Source organism: Chiloscyllium punctatum, chromosome 13, assembly GCF_047496795.1.
Source record: "Chiloscyllium punctatum isolate Juve2018m chromosome 13, sChiPun1.3, whole genome shotgun sequence".
Taxonomy (NCBI): domain Eukaryota; kingdom Metazoa; phylum Chordata; class Chondrichthyes; order Orectolobiformes; family Hemiscylliidae; genus Chiloscyllium; species Chiloscyllium punctatum.
In genome coordinates this window covers 91,749,109-91,769,987 of record NC_092751.1, presented here as the reverse complement: position 1 = coordinate 91,769,987, position 20,879 = coordinate 91,749,109, and the positions used below count along the sequence as shown (strand labels likewise).

Here is a 20,879-nt window from a genome sequence, read left to right as displayed (position 1 = left end):
CAAAATCTGACCCTTGTCTCTCTTTTTAGGAGTCGGTACAGAGGAACATTGGGACTGCCATGGCAAAGTCTCAGCATCCAGATTTCTATTAATATTGGAACAGTAACAAAAAAAAAATTTTGCCAACATTTATATTCTTTTTATATCTGCTTATCCATATTTTAAAATTGTTTTTCAGTGGAAACAGTGGGGACTAGGCAAATCACTTTGGAGTTGTTAGAAAGAATGACTGAGGTTGCCTATTAGAGCATTGAATTACAATGTGTTATAAATCAGAAACACCATCAGACTCAGGACAGCACATAGCTCTCATAGCACAGACTCAATAACTTGGACACCCAATACGTGCCATGCTGCATCTTCAATGACAATGTTTAAATAAGATTTAGGTGATTTGTAAATGTTGTATTTGTTCATGGGACGTGGTTGTTGTTGATTAGACCCATCCTTAGTTGCCATTTTAGAAGGTGGGGTTATGAACCACCTTCCATAAACCCAACAGTCCATGTCATATAGGTACACCAGCAGTGCCAAAGTGTAAGGTATAGGGTTAAAAATGTGCAGAATAAGGGAACAGGTGTTGCTTCTGCAAAAGTTTACATTATAAAATTAGGCTGCGCATGCAAATACTAAACAGTGAGAAGTGAAAACAGGTAGAATTATCTATGACTAATAGGGCAGAGCAATTGTGGAGTGGGATGTACCAGTAACAGGAGAATAGTGTGCCAGTCTCAGGAGGGATGTGGCCAACGGATGGAATTTAGTTTGGCTGGATGATCGCACGAAGACAGCAAACTATACCAGGATAGTCACTTATAAGGAATGAGATAAATAAGAGTAAGGGGCGACAGGCTTAGATGGGAGAAGTAAACAGAGGTGAAGAGAAGCTAGGCAAAGGTGAAGTGAAGCTAGAGCTTGTGATAGGCTACGCACTACAGCAAAAGTAACCAATGGGGTGAAAGGGGAGGACCGAGAGACGCAGCTGAACAGCATAAATCAGAATGTAACCCTCAGATCGGGGTGCTTACTTGCTAGGCACCCGTTCTTGCAAGTACGTATCAATAAAATTTGCTGCTTCAGAATTTGACTCAGACTGAAATTTATTAATATGTGAGTTTTTTTCTCACAATTTGGGGGCTTGTCCGGGATATCCATCATCACCATCTGGTTGGGCACCGTCGACGGCTGGGAAGACGCGTCCCGTTCCTTTTAGAACGGTCCCGTGTTCCTCGGCGGTGGGTTCCCCCTTCTGGTTGACTGATCGAGATCCGATGAGCGTCTATCTGAACCAGGCGAAAGGTTGTAAAATAGAGAGTTTAAGTAGGCACAGGCTGCAGTCAGGCAACTCTGTGCACGGACCAAGGTAAGAAAAGAGATTTTTAAGTATTGCCTTGATGACTGGGGATGACATACTAGAGTCGAAGGAATTGACTGTAGTTGATCATCATGGGCTCTAAAATTAGTAAAGACGAGGCGCCAGATAATGGTATTGATAAGGGGATGATCCCTGATAACATCCCTCCACAAAGTCCATTGGGACGGATGTTGAAAAACTGGAAAGATAGTATTTATGCTTAAACTAAGCACAAAAGGATTATGATAAAGTATTGCTGTTTTGTATGGTCTAAGGAAAGTGTAAGACCCCCCTCAGTTTTTTGGCCAAAATATTGGTCAGATAAAGATTGGGTCTGGCAACTCCACAATATCTATGTCAATGAGAAAAACCCTTTAGTCAGGAAGAGTCAGACTACCCTCTTGTTGGAAGGGCAGTCAAGACACACAGGTGTTTCCTGTAGAAGCTAAACAAGGTCCCAGAGGTGGGACCCCCTTGCACCCCCCCCACCCTTTTCCCCCCTCTTGGGACATTCTTGACTATTTACCCCCGCCTTATGACCCCCCCACCCCCCGGAATCAACTCCCACAGGAAGACCCACAAAATGAGGATCAGGGACATGGGTGACTACTTGGTGCCATAGGGGGGGGGGGGGGGGGGGGGGGGAAGCGGGGAGGGAAGCGGGGAGGTGGAAGAAGACACGGGAGAACGGGAAGGGGGAAAGAAGGGGTCACGGGGTCCAGTGACACGGGGACAGTCTAAGCAAGTGCCTGTACAAGTCTGTCCATTGAGGGAAGTTCCGATAGGAGCGGGGAATATTGGGTTTGTAAACAAGTGACAAGTGGCTGACAAGTGGCGAAGGGCGGGCATTTCAGAAAGAGATGAAATCCCTTTTAGAGGATCCGGTGGGACTATCAGAACAAGTAGACCAAGTTTTTAGGACCCAGTCTGTATACTTGGACTGAGTTAATGGCCATCCTGAACATTCTTTTTACTGGTGAGGAAAGAGGATTAATCAGGCAGGCTGCCTTAAGGTCTTGAGAATCCCCAAGGTGGTGAGGTACCAGCAGCGGAGCAAAAATTCCCTAACATTGATCCACAATGGAACAACAATAATGCAGAAGATTGCAACCGAATGAAAGATCTTAAAATCCTAATTATTAAGGGCATTAGAGAGGCAGTCCCGAATCACAAAACCTAGCGAAAGCATTTGAGATCTGCCAAGAGAAAAATGACACCCCCTTGGCCTTTTCACAGAGACTTCGAGAAGCAACGAGAAAATACTCAGGGATGAATCCTGAGGACCCAGTAGCACAGGGCCTCCTAAAGGTACACTTTGTGACTAAGGCATGGCCAGTCATCCAGAAAAAATTCAAAAAATAGATGGGTGGAGTGAGAAATCACTTGATGAATTGTTAAGAGAGGCACAGAAAGTGTTTGTAAAGAGAGAGGATGAGAAGTAAAAACAGAAGGCGAAAATTATGGTAGCCACGGTTGACGAAGTAGTCAAGAAAAGAATCGAACCAGTGACGAGCAACCAGAGTGGAGGGTGGCAGCATGTAGAACATAGAGGAAGGGGTAGAGGACGAGGAGGACCTTTCGTAGGGCCCAGTTGACAGGGACAAGTACAGAGGTGGGGACCCCAACAAGCAGGGCGTAACCGTTGTGGAAGGAAAGGGCACTTTAAGCGGGAGTGTCCTGAAATACAAAGGGATGAAAAAACCATCCCGCTCAAGAACTTTGATGAAGACTAGGGGTGTCAGGGGTTCCTGCCCCCGGAGACCCATCGCGAATCTTTGATATACATAAAGGTGGGCCCTTATAGGGAAGATGCAGTTTTCCTGGTAGACACGGGGACAGCGAGGTCATCCTTAAATTTTATACCCAGTGGAGTACAATTTACAGATCAGAAAATAACGGTGTCCGGAGTGAAGGGAGAAGAAGGATTTGCTGTCCCTGTATTTGAATCTATAACAGTTGAAAATAATGAAAGAAGAGTTGAAGGACAATTCTTATATATTCCGGACATAGGGGGCAACTTGTTAGGAAGGGATTTAATCACACTTTTAGGACTAGGAATTGGAATGTGGGACCGAAAATGGCCATTTTGACCAAAGAACAGGAGAAACAAATAGATCCCACAATTTGGGCATGTGAAGGCAATTGAGGGGGATTGCGGATTCCCCCTCTAGAGATTAGCTTGAAAAAGGTGGGGGAAGATGGTATGCGAAAGACAATACCCCATCTCGACCGAAGGACAAAGGGGGTTACAACCTGTGATTGAGGGGTTAATTAAGGACGGCCTGTTGGAACCCTGTATGTCTCCTTATGTTACCCCTATTTTGCCAGTAAAAAAATCAGATGGCACCTATCGTTGATACAAGACTTGAGAGCGCTTAGCTGGATAGTACAGATTCATCATCCTGTCATTCCCAGTCCTTATACGCTTTTGAGTAAGATTCCACATGACCACAAGTGGTTCAGTGTGGTGGATTTAAAAGACGCTTTTTGGACATGTCCAATGGCAGAAGGAAGTAGAAACATGTCCGCATTTGAGTGGGAAGACCCAAAAACAGGGCGAAAACAAGAGTATAGATGGACAGTGCTTCCACAGGGGTTCACGCAATCCCTGAAATTGTTTGGCCAGGTTTTAGAATAAATTTTGGAAAAGTTTGTAAGTCCCCAAGGCACGACTTTAATGCAATATGTAGATGACCTATTGGTCACGGGAGAAAATGAGAGGGGAACAACGGAAGCAACTAACCCATTGCTAAACTTTCTGGGACAACAGGGATTGAGGGTCTCAAGGAACAAATTACAATATGTAGAGAGAGAAGTGAAATATTTAGGACACTTGGTCAGTGAAGGGAAAAGGAAAATAAGCCCTGAAAGGATTGAAGGAATATTGGGAATGCCACTTCCTTGGACTAAGCGAGAATTAAGGAAATTCCTGGGGCTTACAGGGTATTGTCAGTTATAGATTGTCAGTTATAGACTCGTACGCCCAAAAGGAAGGAAATTATACTTAAAATTGTGAGAGGAAGAACCACAGTTGTTAAAGTGGACAAATGAAGAAAAGGCGTTAGTAGAGGAGTTCAAAAGAAGCTTGATTCATGCCCCTGTCCCTTGCATGACCTTCCCTGGACAAACCCTTTCACTTGTTTGCCACTGTGGATAAGGGAGCGGCCCTAAGGGTCCTAACCCAGCGATGGGGGGGAGGGAATGAAACAACCGGTAGCATACTTGTCTAAATTGTTAGATCCAGTCTCCAGAGGGTGGCCAGAGTGTGTGCAGGCAGTAACAGCGACTGTGCTACTAGTGGAAGAAAGTCGAAAACTCACATTCGGGAGGGGGGAGGCCTTGATAGTAAGCACCCCGCATCTAGTACGGACTATACTGAACCAGAAGGCAGGGCGGTGGCTTACGGACTCTAAAATACAAAGTAATTCTAATAGAGAGGGATGACCTTACAGTGTGGGCGGCACGCTGGCCCAGTGGTTAGCACTGCTACCTCACAGCACCAGAGACCCGGGTTCAATTCCCGTCTCTGTGTGGAGTTTGCACATTCTTCCCCGTGTCTGCGTGGGTTTCCTCTGGGTGCTCCAGTTTCCTCCCACAATCCAAAAATGTGCAGGTCAGGTGAATTGGCCATGCTAATGTGCCCGTAGTGTTAGGTGAAGGGATAAATGTAGGGGAATGGATCTGGGTGGGTTGTGCTTCGGCGGGTCGGTGTGGACTTGTTGGGCTGAAGGGCCTGTTTCCACACTGTAGGTAATCTAATCTAATCTGATCACAGTCATTTGTCTGAATCCAGTTACCTTTCTCTGGAGAAGGGAGGATGAAGCTCCCTCAGACCCAGAACATGACTGCCTCGACATTATAGAATATCAGCCTAAAGTAAGAATGGACCTTAGAGATATCCCTCTACATGCAGGGACCAGGCTGTTCATTAATGGGTCCTCCAGAGTAATTGAAGGTAAAAGGCATAATGGATATGTGGTAGTGGATGGAATAGAAGGGAGTGTTATTGAAGCTAGTAGACTACCCAACGATTGGTTGGCACGAACTTTATGCACTAGGAAGGGCCCTTAAGACCTTGGAAGGCAAAGGACGAACTGTATCCCCAGATTCTAAGTCTGCCTTCGGGGTGGCACACACATTAGGGAAGGTATGGCACGAGAGGGGACTGATAAACAGTAGGGTTAAAGAACTGGCTCATGAGGAATTGGTAAAGCAAGTATTGGAATCCCTTTTGTTGCCAAAGAAAATAGCAATAGTCCACATAAATGGACATCAGCAGGGAAAATGATGGCGAAGCAAAGGGAAATAGATTAATGGATGAAGTCACTAAGGAGGCAGCTCTGAACCCTCAACCCGCTACAATATAGATTTTGGTACCGATAGTGCAGGACGCTGGGGGGGGGAGAGCGATATTTAGCACTAAGGAAGAGAGAGAGTTAGAAGAACTAGGAGGTATACAGACAGTAGAGGGGCGCTGGATCCTACCTGATGGTCGGGAGATGCTAAATAAGATGATGATGTGAGAAATTATGGCTGTCTTACACCAGGGGAGTCACTGGGGAGTGCAAGCAATGTGTGATTTGGTCTTAAGGAAATATAGATGCAAAGGGATCTATACGATAACCAAACAGATATGTGAGGGATGTATAACATGCAAGAAAATCAACAAGAAGGTATTGAGGAAACAAGTCCCTGGAGGGAGAGAACTTGGGCTCTGACCATTTCAGAGCGTTCAAGTAGATTATACCGAATTACCCTGATAGGGAAGACTGGGGTATATGCTGGTAATGGTTGATCACCCATCTGGATGGGTGGAGGCGTACCCTTTAGACACTGCCACCGCAAGTGGGGTGTCCAAGATAATACTTGAACACATAATTCCCAGATACGGGATAGTGGAATGCATAGATTCAGATCAGGGAACTCATTTCACTTCCAGGTACTCCAGGGAGTAATGAAGGGGTTAGGAGTCTCCTGGGAGTTCCATACCTCTTGGCACCCACCTTCATCAGGAAAGGTTGAGAGAATGAACCAGACACTCAAGAAGCAGTTCTCGAAATTAGTAATAGAAACCAGACTCCCTTGGACTAAGTGTTTACCTATAGCCCTTTTGCAAGTATGGACAGTCCCAAGGAAAGATATGGGGCTGTCCCAACTGTTGTGCTCTTCCAGCACCACTAATCCAGAATCTGGTTTCCAGCATCTGCAGTCATTGTTTTTCCCCTTATGAGATATTGTTTGGCCTGCCCTATCTGGGAACGAAAGGGGAACTGCCAACCCTGGAGACTAAAGATCTGTTCTTAAAAAAGTATATACTGGGCTTGTCCTCGTCTTTGTCATTTTTTAGGAAACAAGGATGACTGGCACAGACTCCGCCCCTTGAATTCGCCGTTCATCCCACCCGGCCGGGAGATTGGGTCCTAATTAAGTCATGGACAGAAACTAAATTGCAACCGGATTGGGAGGGACCATACCAGGCTCTTTTGACTACCGAAACGGCGATACGCACGGCGGAGAAAGGCTGGACTCACTACACCAGGATTAAAGGACCGGTGGAATCCCCGGTTAAGAAAGAAGTCTGGACAGCCGAATCGACGGAAGAACCACTGAAACTCAGACTCAAAAGACTTTAAGTCACTGATTTTTATGTGGACGCGGGATAGTTTCTTTTTGATATCTATATATTGTATTGCATGTTAAATCTTTCGGTCCTTCAATACTATGTAGGATGCTGGGGATGCTTAGGGTTACCATATTAGCCTCCTTAGTACTGGGATTTTGTCAAACAATGCTGTCATCTCCATATTTGTTATTAACGGCCCCTGAGTCTGAATATCCGCAAGTAATAGAAGTCGATGCTTGCAGTCTAGCAAAATGCGCAGATGTAAAGTATCAGAGGGAGTATATTTCCCCAAAATCCTTCTTAAGATCCGACCGGACACAAAGTATGGTTCACAAGAACCGCCACCTGGCATCACGATCCATACAGCCCCCACTTCGCCCAGCCCTAGACTGTCCTGACAAAAAGTGCCACCCGAATATATCTCACCATTAGAATCTGAAGACTCCTTTTCCCGTAAAAACGGGTCTCGCCTCCTCAGTGATGATTTAAAGATAGTAAGGGCTGCCGCTGGGAAGTGTTTTTCAGGCTGCTGTTTCCGAATAGCCATAGGAAATGGAAAACGAGCCATACAACGTGATAGTAAGATACATCATTTTGCCCCTCCCAATGACCCAAAGGTGGTAAAAATTATAGAGGTCAAGGACTTGAAGCAGACCATTGAAATAGAAACTGGAAAAGGGGATGCAAATGCCTGGGTTGAATGGGTAAAATTCACTGTTAAAACTCTGAATAAAAGCAATTGCTATGCATGTGCCTCCGGTAGGCCGGTTGCCCACATAGTCCCCTTTACGCTCAGGTGGAACTGAAACAGGAAGGGCATGGAATGTATGATAGCCTTGTATCAGGATAAGACTGCATGGAATGATAGGAATTGTACATCCCTATCCCTAATGTTCCCTCCCTTGCAGAAGACAGATTTGAAAGCTCCCCATCCCCCCCAACCATTTTTAACCACGGTCGGGAATCACACATCGTGTATAAGCCGACAGGGTACAAATAGGTCTAGAGACTTGGGGGAGCTGAGGTTATGTATGGAAACTCAGAATGACACCGAAACGGACAAAGGAGGGAACTGCTCAGCACTCCGGGTTCCCCGGGCGGATCTCTGGTGGTACTGTGGAGGCAGAATATTGTGACCTACCCTAACTCCTGACTGGAGAGGAACATGTGCAATTGTGCAATTGGCAATCCCATTCACCTTGGCATTTGAGAAGGAGAAGTTGGTAGTAACAAAGAATGAGAGGAGTAAAAGGTCGTTATTAGATACTTCCTTTGATGATAGGATTTATCTCGACTCTATAGGAGTTCCTAGAGGGGTCCCCGATCAGTTCAAGGCCCGCAACCAGATTGCAGCAGGTTTTGAATCGGCCCTACTTTGGTGGGTAACAGTCACCAAGAATGTGGATTGGATAAACTATATTTTTTACAACCAGCAAAAATTCATCAATTACACTAGAGATGCAGTCAAGGGTATTTCCGAGCAACTTGATGCAACCAGCAGATTTGCCTGGGAAAACAGACTGGCCTTAGGTATGCCCATGCCCTCCACCTCCTCCAAGACTTCCGTTTCCCCGGCCCCCAATGCCTCATCTTCACCATGGATATCCAATCCCTCTACACCTCCATCCGCCATGACCAGGGCCTCCAAGCCCTCCATTTTTTCCTCTCCAGACGTCCCCAACAGTACCCTTCCACTGACACTCTCATTCGTTTGGCCGAACTGGTCCTCACCCTTAACAATTTCACCTTTGAATCCTCCCACTTCCTCCAGACCAAAGGCGTAGCCATGGGCACACATATGGGCCCCAGCTATGCCTGTCTCTTTGTTGGCTATGTAGAACAATTGATCTTCCATAATTACACCGACACCACTCCCCACCTCTTCCTCCGCTACATTGATGACTGCATTGGCGCCACCTCGTGCTCCCGCAAGGAGGTTGAGCAATTCATCAACTTCACCAACACATTCCACCCTGACCTTAAATTTACCTGGACCATCTCTGACACCTCGCTCCCCTTCCTGGACCTCTCCATCTCCATTAGTGACGACCGACTTGACACTGACATTTTTAACAAACCCACCGACTCCCACAGCTACCTGAATTACACCTCTTCCCACCCTATCTCTTGCAAAAATGCCATTCCGTATTCCCAATTTCTCCGCCTCCACCGTATCTGCTCCCAGGAGGACCAGTTCCACCATAGAACACACCAGATGGCCTCCTTCTTTAGAGACCACAATTTCCCTTCCCACGTGGTTAAGGATGCCCTCCAACGCATCTCGTCCACATCCCGCAACCTCTGCCCTCAAACCCCAACCCTCCAACCGTAACAAGGACAGAACGCCCCTGGTGCTCACCTTCCACCCTACCAACCTTCGCATAAACCAAATCATCCACCGACATTTCCGCTACCTCCAAAAAGACCCCACCACCAGGGATATATTTCCCTCCCCACCCCTTTCCGCCTTCCGCAAAGACCGTTCCCTCCGCGACTACCTGGTCAGGTCCACACCCCCCTACGACCCACCCTCCCATTCTGGCACTTTCCCCTGCCACCGCAGGAACTGTAAAACCTGCGCCCACACCTCCTCCCTCACCTCTATCCAAGGCCCTAAAGGAGCCTTCCACATCCATCAAAGTTTTACCTGTACATCCACTAATATCATTTATTGTATCCGTTGCTCCCGATGTGGTCTCCTCTGCATTGGGGAGACTGGGCACCTCCTAGCAGAGCGCTTTAGGGAACATCTCCGAGACACCCGCACCAATCAACCAAACCGCCCCGTGGTCCAACATTTTAACTCCCCCTCCCACTCTGCCGAGGACATGGAGGTCCTGGGCCTCCTTCACCGCCGCTCCCTCACCACCAGACGCCTGGAGGAAGAACGTCTCATCTTCCGCCTCGGAACACTTCAACCCCAGGGCATCAATGTGGACTTCAACAGCTTCCTTATTTCCCCTTCCCCCACCTCATCCTAATTTCAAACTTCCAGCTCAGTAACTGTCCCCTTGACTTGTCCTACCTGCCTATCTCCTTTTCCACCTATCCACTCCACCCTCTCCTCCTTGACCTATCACCTTCATCTCCTCCCCCACTCACCCATTGTACTCTATGCTACTCTCTCCCCACCCCCACCCTCCTCTAGCTTATCTCTCCATGCTTCAGGCTCACTGCCTTTATTCCTGATGAAGGGCTTTTGCCCGAAACGTCGATTTCGCTGCTCGTTGGATGCTGCCTGAACTGCTGTGCTCTTCCAGCACCACTAATCCAGTAATGGCCTTAGATATGATCCTAGCCAAAAAAGGGGGAGTATGTGTGAGGTAAGGAGGTAGCTGTTGTACCTTTATTCCAAATAATACAGCACCTGATGGGTCAATCTTTCGTGCCTTGCGAGGATTGACCACCTTGGTGGAAGAATTGGCTGAGAATTCAGGAATGGACACATCACTCATGGGATGGCCTGGAATCATGGTTTGGGAAGTGGAAAGGCATGATAGTCTCCATCCTCACCTCCCTGATAGTGATAGCAGGGGTACTGGCAGCAATTGGCTGTTGTATCATACTTTGTGTATGGGGGTTAACCCAGTGGCTAATTGAGACAGCCTTTGCAAAACAAATGCCTCTAAAAGGTAATCAGGCAGAGGGACTCAACCTCTTGAACAATGAGGGGATGGGTGACCTTAAGGAATTAGCCACTATAAATGAAGTCTCAGGGATGATGCGAGCGAATTGGAAGGCAACGTATGAGACAAATGCAGAAGACAACACTTAGTAGCCAAGAAGAAAAGAGGTCAATTGTAAGATATAGGATTAAAACTGTGCAGAATAAGGGAACAGGTGTTGCTTCTGCAAAAGCTTACATTATAAAATTAGGCTGCGCATGCAAATACTAAACAGTGAGAAGTGAAAAAATGTAGAATTATCTATGACTCATGGGGCAGAGCAACCGTGTAGCAGGATGTACCAGTAACAGGAAAATAGTGTGCCAGTCTCAGGAGGGATGTGGCCAACAGATGGAATTTAGTTTGGCAGGATGATTGCACGAAGACATGCAAACTATGCCAGGATAGTCACATATAAGGAATGAAATAAATAAGAGTAAGGGGCGACAGACTTAGAGTAATGGGAGAAGTAAACAGGCGGAGAGAAGCGAGACAAAGGTGGAGTGAAGCTAGAGCTTGTGATAGGCTACGCGCTACAGCAAAAGTAACCAATGGGGTGAAAGGGGAGGACCAAGAGACACAGCTGAACAGCATAAATCAGAATGTAACCCTCAGATCGGGGTGCTTACTTGCTAGGCACCCGTTCTTGCAAGTACATATCAATAAAAATCACTGCTTCAGAATTTGACTCGGACTGAGATTTATTAACATGTGAGTTTTGTTTCTCACACAAAGGGAGGTACTTCCAGGGTTTTGACCCAGGGGCATGAAAGAAATGGCAATATAATCCCTGGATGATATCAAGTTTCTTCAATGTTGTTGGAGCTGCAATCATTCTGGCAAGTGGACAACATTTCATCAGAGTCTCCTGACTTGTAGATCGTGGCATGCTTTGGGAAAGGGGAGGTGACTTTATTGTTACAGAATTCCGAGACTCTGAGTTGTCCTTGTTATCACTGTATTTACATCAAGTTTCCTGGTCCAGTTTCTGGGGCATTCAGCAATGGCAATGCCACTGAATGCCAAGGGGAGAGGATTAGATTATCCTGTGTTTGAAATGGTCATTGCCTGGCCCTGGTGTGGCACTAATTTTATTTGCAACTTATCGGCGCGGCACGGTGGCACAGTGGTTAGCACTGCTGCCTCACAGCGCCAGAGACCTGGGTTCAATTCCCACCTCAGGCGACTGACTGTGTGGAGTTTGCACGTTCTCCCCGTGTCTGCGTGGGTTTCCTCCGGGTGCTCCGGTTTCCTCCCACAGTCCAAAGATGTGCAGGTCAGGTGAATTGGCCATGCTAAATTGCCCGTAGTGTTAGGTAAGGGGTAGACGTAGATGTAGGGGTATGGGTGGGTTACGCTTCGGCGGGGTGGTGTGGACTTGTTGGGCCGAAGGGCCTGTTTCCACACTGTAAGTAATCTAATCTAAAAAAAAATCTGGATGTTTATGAACATGGATAGCATCTATGCAGTTATGAATATTGTGCAATTATTAATACCGTGAGGAACTTGTTACCATGAGGCATTGCTGCAGCAATGTCCTTTGGCTAAAATAATTGACCTCCAACAGCCAAAACCAATTTCCCTCATGCTTTGCAATGACTCCAAGCTACAGAGTGTTTTTCCCCTATTCTTAATGACTTCAGTTTTACTAGCTCTCCAATGTCCAGGGCAGTCACAATCAGCTCACCATTCAAATGATTCAAATTGAGTGATAATGTGGAGGAGCAGGGTAGCTGATGAAGGAGCAGCGTGCTTCAAAATAAACCTGTCGGACTATAACCTGGTGTTGTGTGATTTTTAACTTTGTCAAATTGCATGGACAGAGCTAAATAAAGAAGCAAAAATTGTCTTTAATTGTAACTGGTGAAAGTATCACAAAGCTGGTCCTTTTTTTCTAAAACCTGTTCCTTTTCTCAAGGATACTGTGACCTTGGATTTTTTTCAGAGGGGTCACAAAACACTCTGGGCTTCGAAACGGCTGGGTTTGGGACAGTGACAAAATGCCGTTTTGTTTATACATAAACAGGTGAGTCTTTAGGCCAAAGCTTTTATGTTTTTTTAGAGATAACCTGTATCAGTCAAGGAGGTGTGGCCAACTCTCTAACTGAGCTGTTCACTCCAGAACTAGCTAGGCAGTGCAGCAATGGGCTGTGTGGAAACAGGCTGCTAAACTCTCTCTCCTTCTGCCCTTCCAACTTTGACCTATAGGCCTTTGTTTCATTTTTATTGTGTTTAAGGGGTTTGCTTATTGGGACTGTTGTGTATATTTGGAACAGCATAATTAAGTCTAAAGAGGTTTTTTTTATTCTGTTCTTTGTGTTTCATTGTGTAATTTTGTGAATAAATTTTTGTCTGTGGTAGTCAACCTAACTAACGTACTCCGGGTAATTTTCACTCTACACTTACTGAAACAGATTGCAAAGTTATGGTCTGGGCTACCTGCTTAAGAATGTTTTGAGTGGTCTGGCCTAGTACATAACAAAAGCAACTGAAAGATGTTGAGTATTCTTCCTTCATAATATCTCAAGCATGCAACAATGGTAACATGATCTGTATGACAATTTGTAAAGCATTCTGTGATGTCTTGAGGTTGTGAAAGGGATGATACATATTGAAGTACTCTTTTTTTGATAAAGCACAATAAAACAAAATAACAATTGCTTTGACTTGAAAATTTCTTTCTCGTTCAAAGCAAACTTGTGAGAAATAAATGCACATTTTTAGCAATTCATTTCCTTGAGTATTTACCTGCACCTGGTGCATGTGAACGCATAATTCAGTAAGCTGTGTACTGGATGCAGATGTACAAGTCACTAGACACCAGCTTGATTTCATGTATAAGTTCACAGCTTCCACCATACAGATGTACTCTGATATTAATTTAGTTTCCAAACTTTTAGATTTTTTGGGGAATTGTTTACAGATGATGGAAACAGAAGTGGAACCGTATACCTGTTATTTGAGAGAAAAGTTCTGATAATTAGCTCAATTTTTCCACCTATCCACTCCACCCTCCTCTCTGACCTATCACCTTCATCCCCATCCCCATTCACCTATTGTACTCTATGCTAATTTCTCCCCACCCCCACCCCCCTCTCATTTATCTCTCCACCCTGCAGGCTCCCTGCCTCTATTCCTGATGAAGGGCTTTTGCCCTGAAACATCCATTTTCCTGCTCATCGGATGCTGCCTGACCTACTGTGCTTTTCCAGCACCACTCTAATCTAGACTCTGGTTTCCAGCATCTGCAGTCCTTGTTTTTAACCAATATTTAGGAAGACATTTTTAATTTGGTCCCTTGGAAAAGCCTCAAGTGGCACAAGCTGATTTTCTACGACTGAACCTCGAAAAATGGGCAGAAAACATCAATGAAAAAATACAGAGCACTGGAGCCAATGGCAACCACTTGCCTGTATTTTATCATTTAGTACCACAAATATATTGTTGCATTTCAGTTCAAACATTACAGAAATGAAACTGAAACCAACCCATAAATGTGATTCTTACTTTCCCACAGAATGAGAAACAAAACCAACACAATACCACATTTATCCCCTCAAATCAGATTGCAACACTCTTCCACTCTTCAAACACTCTTATAAGATCGATGGGTTGTGTTTGCTCAAAAATATATTATTAAATCTGACATGTAGTAAAATAATACTTGCAAAGTTCTGACTGCAGTAAGACAAAACCAGTAAATGTCTACTGTGCAGTATACACTCTTTGAACTATGAAGTGTTGCATGCATTTTACAATTTTTTACACTGGCTTCCAACAACCAGATACCAGAAAATTATGCTGGCATCTATTCTATCTGGTATTTCGGGGCCAGTGGTTACATTTGGCATTATCCACTGGAAGTGATGGCAGAAGTTGAATATGTTTTCCTGACATTATGATTGAGAATATATTACCATCATGTAATGGGAAAATTTTGTACCAAATATCTCCCTATATAAATTGCTCACAATGTTGGATGTTTGTAACCCTGCTGCATTCCTGATGACCACTATTACTTTGTTATGGCTGCTGCTGGCCATTTGGCATTTAAAGAGACTCTTGTGGATGCTTAAGTGATCAATTCACTTTGCCTGGGAAATCTGAGCTTCTCATTAACAATATTTCCATTTTCCGCAGGTTTCCTGGAGACAGTTGGCCATGCTTACTGTTTGTACAAGTAATGATTTCTCTGCTCCCTGATGTGTTGAGCTTCCTAACAAAGGTGGACAACTTGGCAGGAGCAAAGCTGTTATTACTCGGGTCAGGAGCAGGACTGCAGAAGTTAAATTCCATCTTGCTCAATCTGCAGTGAGATTACTCCTTTCCATCAAAACTGTACATTCAACAAAACAAATTGCTGGTTGCATAACTGACTTCTTACAAATAAAATGCCTCTTTATGGCTCACTTGTACAAGCCGGTCTGTAGTCCTGATCGTAGCAGTTTGGAGCCCGAGAAACACATACGTTCATTATCATCGTGCATCTGAAGTCTTATTGGTCTTCTTAGTCCCCAGGATATGTTCAAAAGGCCCTCAATGATCAGCTGTGCTTCATCCTAAAGCAAGGACAATTAAAAAAAAGTCATCAGAAAACTGAGGTATGATCTTCCACCCTAGAGTTCAACACTGCGCTATTCAAAACAAGACATCCTGCAGGTTTGACCTGACCACACATCCTTACCAGGGACTGAAGGCTCCTGTGACTGTTTTGAGATGCTTAACATGATAATCGCTGAACTAGGGTTCAAGGTGAAGAAAATTCTGATGCAATTCTGGATAGGTTACTCACGAGTTGAAGAGAGAACATCCCAATGAAAAACACAAATTGTATCTAGAGGGCATAATGTCAGAGTTGTACAGCTCTAATTTGGTCCAATTTGTCCATGCTGTCCAGACTTCCTAAATGAATCTAGTCTTTGACCCATATCCCTCCAAACCCTTTCTATTCATATACCTATCCAGATACTTTTTAAATGTTGAAATTGTACCAGATTCCACCACGTCCTCTGGCAGCTCATTCCATATACGCACCACCCTCTGCGTGAAAAAGTTGCCCCTAAGGTCACTTCTAGATCTGTCGCCTCTCACCTTAAACCTGTCCTTCTGCAACTGTTTGTGGAAAACCCTACATTCTTATAAGAAAAACAAAGGCTGGAATGAGTTAAGGTTAGAATTGCAGAATTAAATGAACAGAAAATGATTTTTGTTTTATTATCTATAAAGCTTTAAGACAAGGCAACTGAAGGGAAGATCTGGTTTTCCAAATCCCGAATGTGCTGGGTAGAGTAGAACGGGAGAAGCGTTCCTTCTTGTTAAGGGGAACAAGAATGAAAGGGGACTGACTTAAAATAGTCCACAAAAGAAACAAGGAGAGTGAGGGGAAAATCTTTTCACTCAGCGAGTAGTTAGGGTGGAAGTATGATGGAGGTTGGTTCAACTGAGGCCTTCAAGAGGATGTTGCATGTTTAATAGGATGCCACACATGTAACTATATGGATAAGAAAGTAATTATACAGCAACACAAAAGTTCTCCCACACGTAATCTGGACAGAGGAAGTGTACCCTGTAACTAACAGAAAGTGACACAATGGAAAGAACACCAAAGCCTTGGGCCCATGGCTTTGTGAATTGACATGCCCTTGTTGGCTATACATTGTCTACATGTTCAGGCTGATGTCATTGTGACATATAAGAAGCCTGCTTCCTGCAGCTTTCCAGCTCCTCCAATGCTCCATGGAATCCCGTTAAATCTCCTCCCTCTACCATGCTTCCCTCAGTGACTCAGTGCAATGAACCCCAGCCCCAGGCTTGAGCATCTCCACTTCCTTAGAGATCTGTGGATTGCGGGTAGAAATAAATGGGTCATTATCTGAGTGCCAGCCAGTGACTAGCTGGGTACCACAGGGATCAGAGCTTAGACCCCAGCTATTGACAATATATATATAATTGGTTTTGAAGATGGAACTAACTGTATAATGTCCAAGTCCGCAGGCAATATAAAGTTCGGTGGAAGGGTATACTGCAGGGAGGATACAGTGATGCTTCACTGTAATTTAAATAAGGTGAGTGAGTGGGCAAATGCATGCCAGATGAAGGGTCATGTGGATCAATCCACTTTAGTCACAAAAACAGGAAAAACGATTATTATCTGAACAGTGATGATTGGGAAAGGTCAGGGTGCACTGAAACCTAGATACCTTTGTATTAGGTGAAAGTAAACATTCGGGTACAGCTGATGGTGGAGAAGGCAGATGTCAGGGCGCAAGTCAATGGAATGCTCCTCACTTGTCTGGAAGGGTGCAGCTCCAGCAACATTCAAGAAGCTTGACACCATCCAGGGTTATGCAGCCTACTTGGTTGAGACCACATCCACAAATAGCCACTTCTTCGACCACCAATGCTCAGCTGCAGCAGTGTGCACCTTCAAAAAGGGGCACTGCAGCAATTCACCAAGGCTCCTTAGACAGCATCATCAAGACCCACAACCACTTCTATCGAGAAAGATAACTGCAGCAGAAGCAATGGGAACACCGCCAGCTGCAAGTTCACTCCAAGCCACTCATCATCCTGACTTGGAAATCTATCAATGTTCCTTCAATGACAGTGGGTTACAATCCTGGAACTCACTCGCCAACTCCAATTAATCTGTTCTAGTGGTATCTGAGGGATAAAAATTGACCGGGCGCTGGGAAAATGCTCTGCTCTACTTTGAAAAGTACCACAGGACAGGAATTTTGACAATTGCCTCAACTTGATTTGACTTTTCATTCAAATAGCCACATCTTAAAGAACACAGTTAAAAAAAAAGACATTAATGTTATCAGAAATTGCTGGAAAATCTCAGTAGGTCTGGCAGCACCTGTGGAGAGAAATTAGAGCCAACGTTTCGGGTTCAGTGACCCCTTCACTGAAAGTTGCAGGCTTTAACTGAATGATCAAATCCTCAACAGCAGATTGAACCCAGAGTCTTCTGACTCGGACAGGAGAATGCCACCAGCTGAGCTTGGCTGTCAAATAGCTGGACACTTGTTTTCCAACACAGCTAATCATGGGTATGGGTGCAGCTGAATAACTGCAGCAAAGGGATTAACGGAGAAGTAACCTTATCCACTGCAACTGCCCCTTATAAACGTGTTTAGCTTACCAAATAGAAAGGAATTGTTACAGAACTATGCTAGTCCAAACCTGAGTCTGTTTAATCCCTCGCGCCCACTGCTCCTGAGTCAGATGTACCTTCCTGTTTTCAGAAACCTGATTACAGAAAATTAACAAAATGGAATAAAGGCACAGAATAAGATTTAATTCTGACTGCTGTGGAGACCAGTGGTGATGCCCGACCACTTTGATCTTTCACAGACAAATAACATATAGGCAAGGAGGAGCCCAACAGTCTCTGCTCCACTGTTCAATAGGATCATGGTTTATCTGCTTGTAACCTCTATTCCTGCCTACTCCAATAACCGCTCATCCCTTGCTTCACAAAAATCTACCTACAATTAAAAACAAACAAAGAATCTGAAACAAAACCAGAAATTGCGAGAGAAACGCAGCAGGCCTGGCAGCATCTGTGCAGGGAAAGCAGAGATGACGCTTCGGGTCCAGCGACCCTTCTTCTCAAAATAGTTCTGAAGAAAGGTCACTGGACCCGAAACATTAACTTTGCTTTCTCTCCACAGATGCTGCCAGACCAGCTCCGAATCTATCTGGCTCTGTGTTAAATGTATTTAAAGACTTTGTTTGCGATGCATTGTCAGGAGGAAAGTTCCAAGGACCCATGTCCCTCTGAGATAAAAACAAGTTCACGTAATCTCAGTTTTAAATGACTGACCCCTGATATTTTAAACAATGACCCCCCCTACATTCTCTCAAAAAAGGAAACATCCTCTCCAGGTGCACTCTGATTATACCTGTTTCAATCAAGACACCTCTTACTCCTCAAATCTCCAGCAGAAGCAAATCTAGCTTTCCCCATGAAACAACTCACTCATTCCAGATATTAATCCAATAAACATTCTCTGAACTTCTTCCAAGAAGAATTTTCATTCTTCCTTAAGTAAGGTGAGAAATACCGTGTACTGTACATAGTAGACCTGCTGCATTTCTGCAGCACTTACTGCTTTTAAGTCAGACTTTTGGCATTTGTAATGCTTTGCTTTTTTTAAAACTTACTTTCCTAGTGTTTTCCAGTTTTTTAGGTCAATTAGCCATGGGAAATACAGGATTACAGTGATTGGGTGGGATGTTTTAAGGAGGGGTGGTGTGGACTTGATGGGCTGAATGGCCTGTTTCCACACTGTAGGGATTCTATGATCCCTTCATCCTTGTCAGTTATTTCAATTGCGAGTGGTTGAAGTCCCAACACTAATCATTCTGACACAGTATTACTGCTGTTACATGTGTATATTTGAGTTGGATGTCAATAAGGTATAATACCCATGCTTCAAATCTGTCAAAGTTAATTGTGTTTGAGAATTCAGCTAGGTTTGGACAGTGTAATTTTGCTTTACACTGATATTTCTGAGTAGCATTTTATGTCAAAAACACACTATTGACAAAGGAAATTCTGATCCAACTGGTCATTTTAATGCTTATGCACTTTCCAGGGAGGAATTCTAGCCATTGAATCCCAGCCACTCTGGTTACAGACTACTTGCACTGAGAGAAACCTACATTTTAAGAAGGAGCTACAGCGCAGACCAATCTGTCTCTATAACCACTGGAGTTGTATTCTAGTCATGTTTGTGCCATGTGTTGGCAGCTTACACATCAGAACAAAGGACTATCATTGCATCCAGAAATAGATCAGAGCACTCCAGCTACTGATAAAACCTGGAATCTCTTCATTCCTGTCCCTGTGATACTCGGAAGAACACCGGAGCCACAAAACAGAGTGGCTAGTACAACATATTAAAACATACCTTACAGCACAGCTTCTAAGATATTACTTTGCTGTACTCAAACACCAGTGTCTCACTTAAACAATGCGTATAGGGCTCATGCTCTTGCAGAGTCATGGAGACTTTGAGGACTTCTAAAAGTGGAAAATGGGATCTGATTACAGGATTCCTGTCCACATCCCCATGATGTCGAACTTTTGCTGGCGTGGGAGACCATTCCCAACACAATCAGTACTCCTGTCGGAAGGAGGCACCTTGCACTGCCTGAATCTTTTGTGAAGTCAGGCCAGCTTCTCAAGGGAACGTAGTTCATGGACTCATAGAGGAGTCATGAATCACACACTGGATACAGGAACCTTTGGAAAGATAACTTCAAAGGTCTTGGCCATGCTCTCCATTCCAACTCATGATCCCTACTGCTGCAATGGCCTAACATCCTGCCCATGCCAACCCATGCCCCCACCCACTCTCATGGCCCTTCAGTGTGGGTTGAACAACAGGAGGCCCTTCAGCCCAACAAACTTGTTACTTAATGTGATCATGGGTGATCAAAGGCTTAAATGCCTTTCTCACACACTATGCTCATAATCCTTTGCACCATTGATAATCAGAAATCCATCAATCTCTATCCTAAACACTGAGCTTCCACAAAGCCCTCTGTGGTATGGAATTCCAAAGGCACACCACCCCCTGAGTTTAAAAAAAACCTCACCTCAGTTCCAAATGGTATCTCCCTTCTTTTTATATTGGGGGCCCTGGTTCGAGACTCCCCTAACCAGGAGAAGCATCTTACCTAGATCCCCACCCTGTCTATCCCTCAAAGTATTTCGTAGGCTTCAATGAGATCGCCTCTCATTCTTCAAAACTTTAGAGAATACAGGCCCAGTTTGTCCAGTCTCTTTTCACCGGAGAATCCTGGCAACAAGTCCGATGAACCAATAATTTTTTAAAAAACCCGAAAGAATTGCAGATGCTCGAAATGCTGAGCAAAAACTGAAAGCCAGCAGGTCTAGCCGCATCTGTAGAGAAAGGTTAACATTTCAGGTCCGGTGAACCTTCTTCAGAACACTACTGAATCTTGTTGCACCCCCTCTGTGGTGATACTAGCCTTTCTGTGGTCAGGTGATCAAAACTGCACACTGTGTTCCACTTGTGATCTAACCAACGTTCGATACAACAGAAGAAAGAAAGTGTTACTCCTGTACTCAAATCCTCTTGTGATAATGGGTAACATTCCAGTAGCCTATCTTTCTGCACTTGCATGTTTGACTTCAGTGACCGACTGACAAGGACACCTCTTTTCACATCTACATTTCCAACCTCTTACCATTTAAGAA

General features: G+C 44.6%; 1 protein-coding gene across 18 annotated transcripts in view; it reads right to left on the bottom strand.

Moving 5' to 3' along the window:
• The window catches only part of rassf4a (Ras association domain family member 4a), a 274,406-nt gene that overhangs the window by 21,022 nt on the left and 232,505 nt on the right, over window positions 1-20,879 (bottom strand). For all 18 annotated transcript variants that reach the window (XM_072583217.1, XM_072583220.1, XM_072583219.1 and 15 more), the window contains one exon: window positions 15,053-15,201. In XM_072583217.1, coding sequence (XP_072439318.1) covers window positions 15,053-15,201 — 149 coding nt within the window. The remainder of the gene's footprint in view (window positions 1-15,052; window positions 15,202-20,879) is intronic.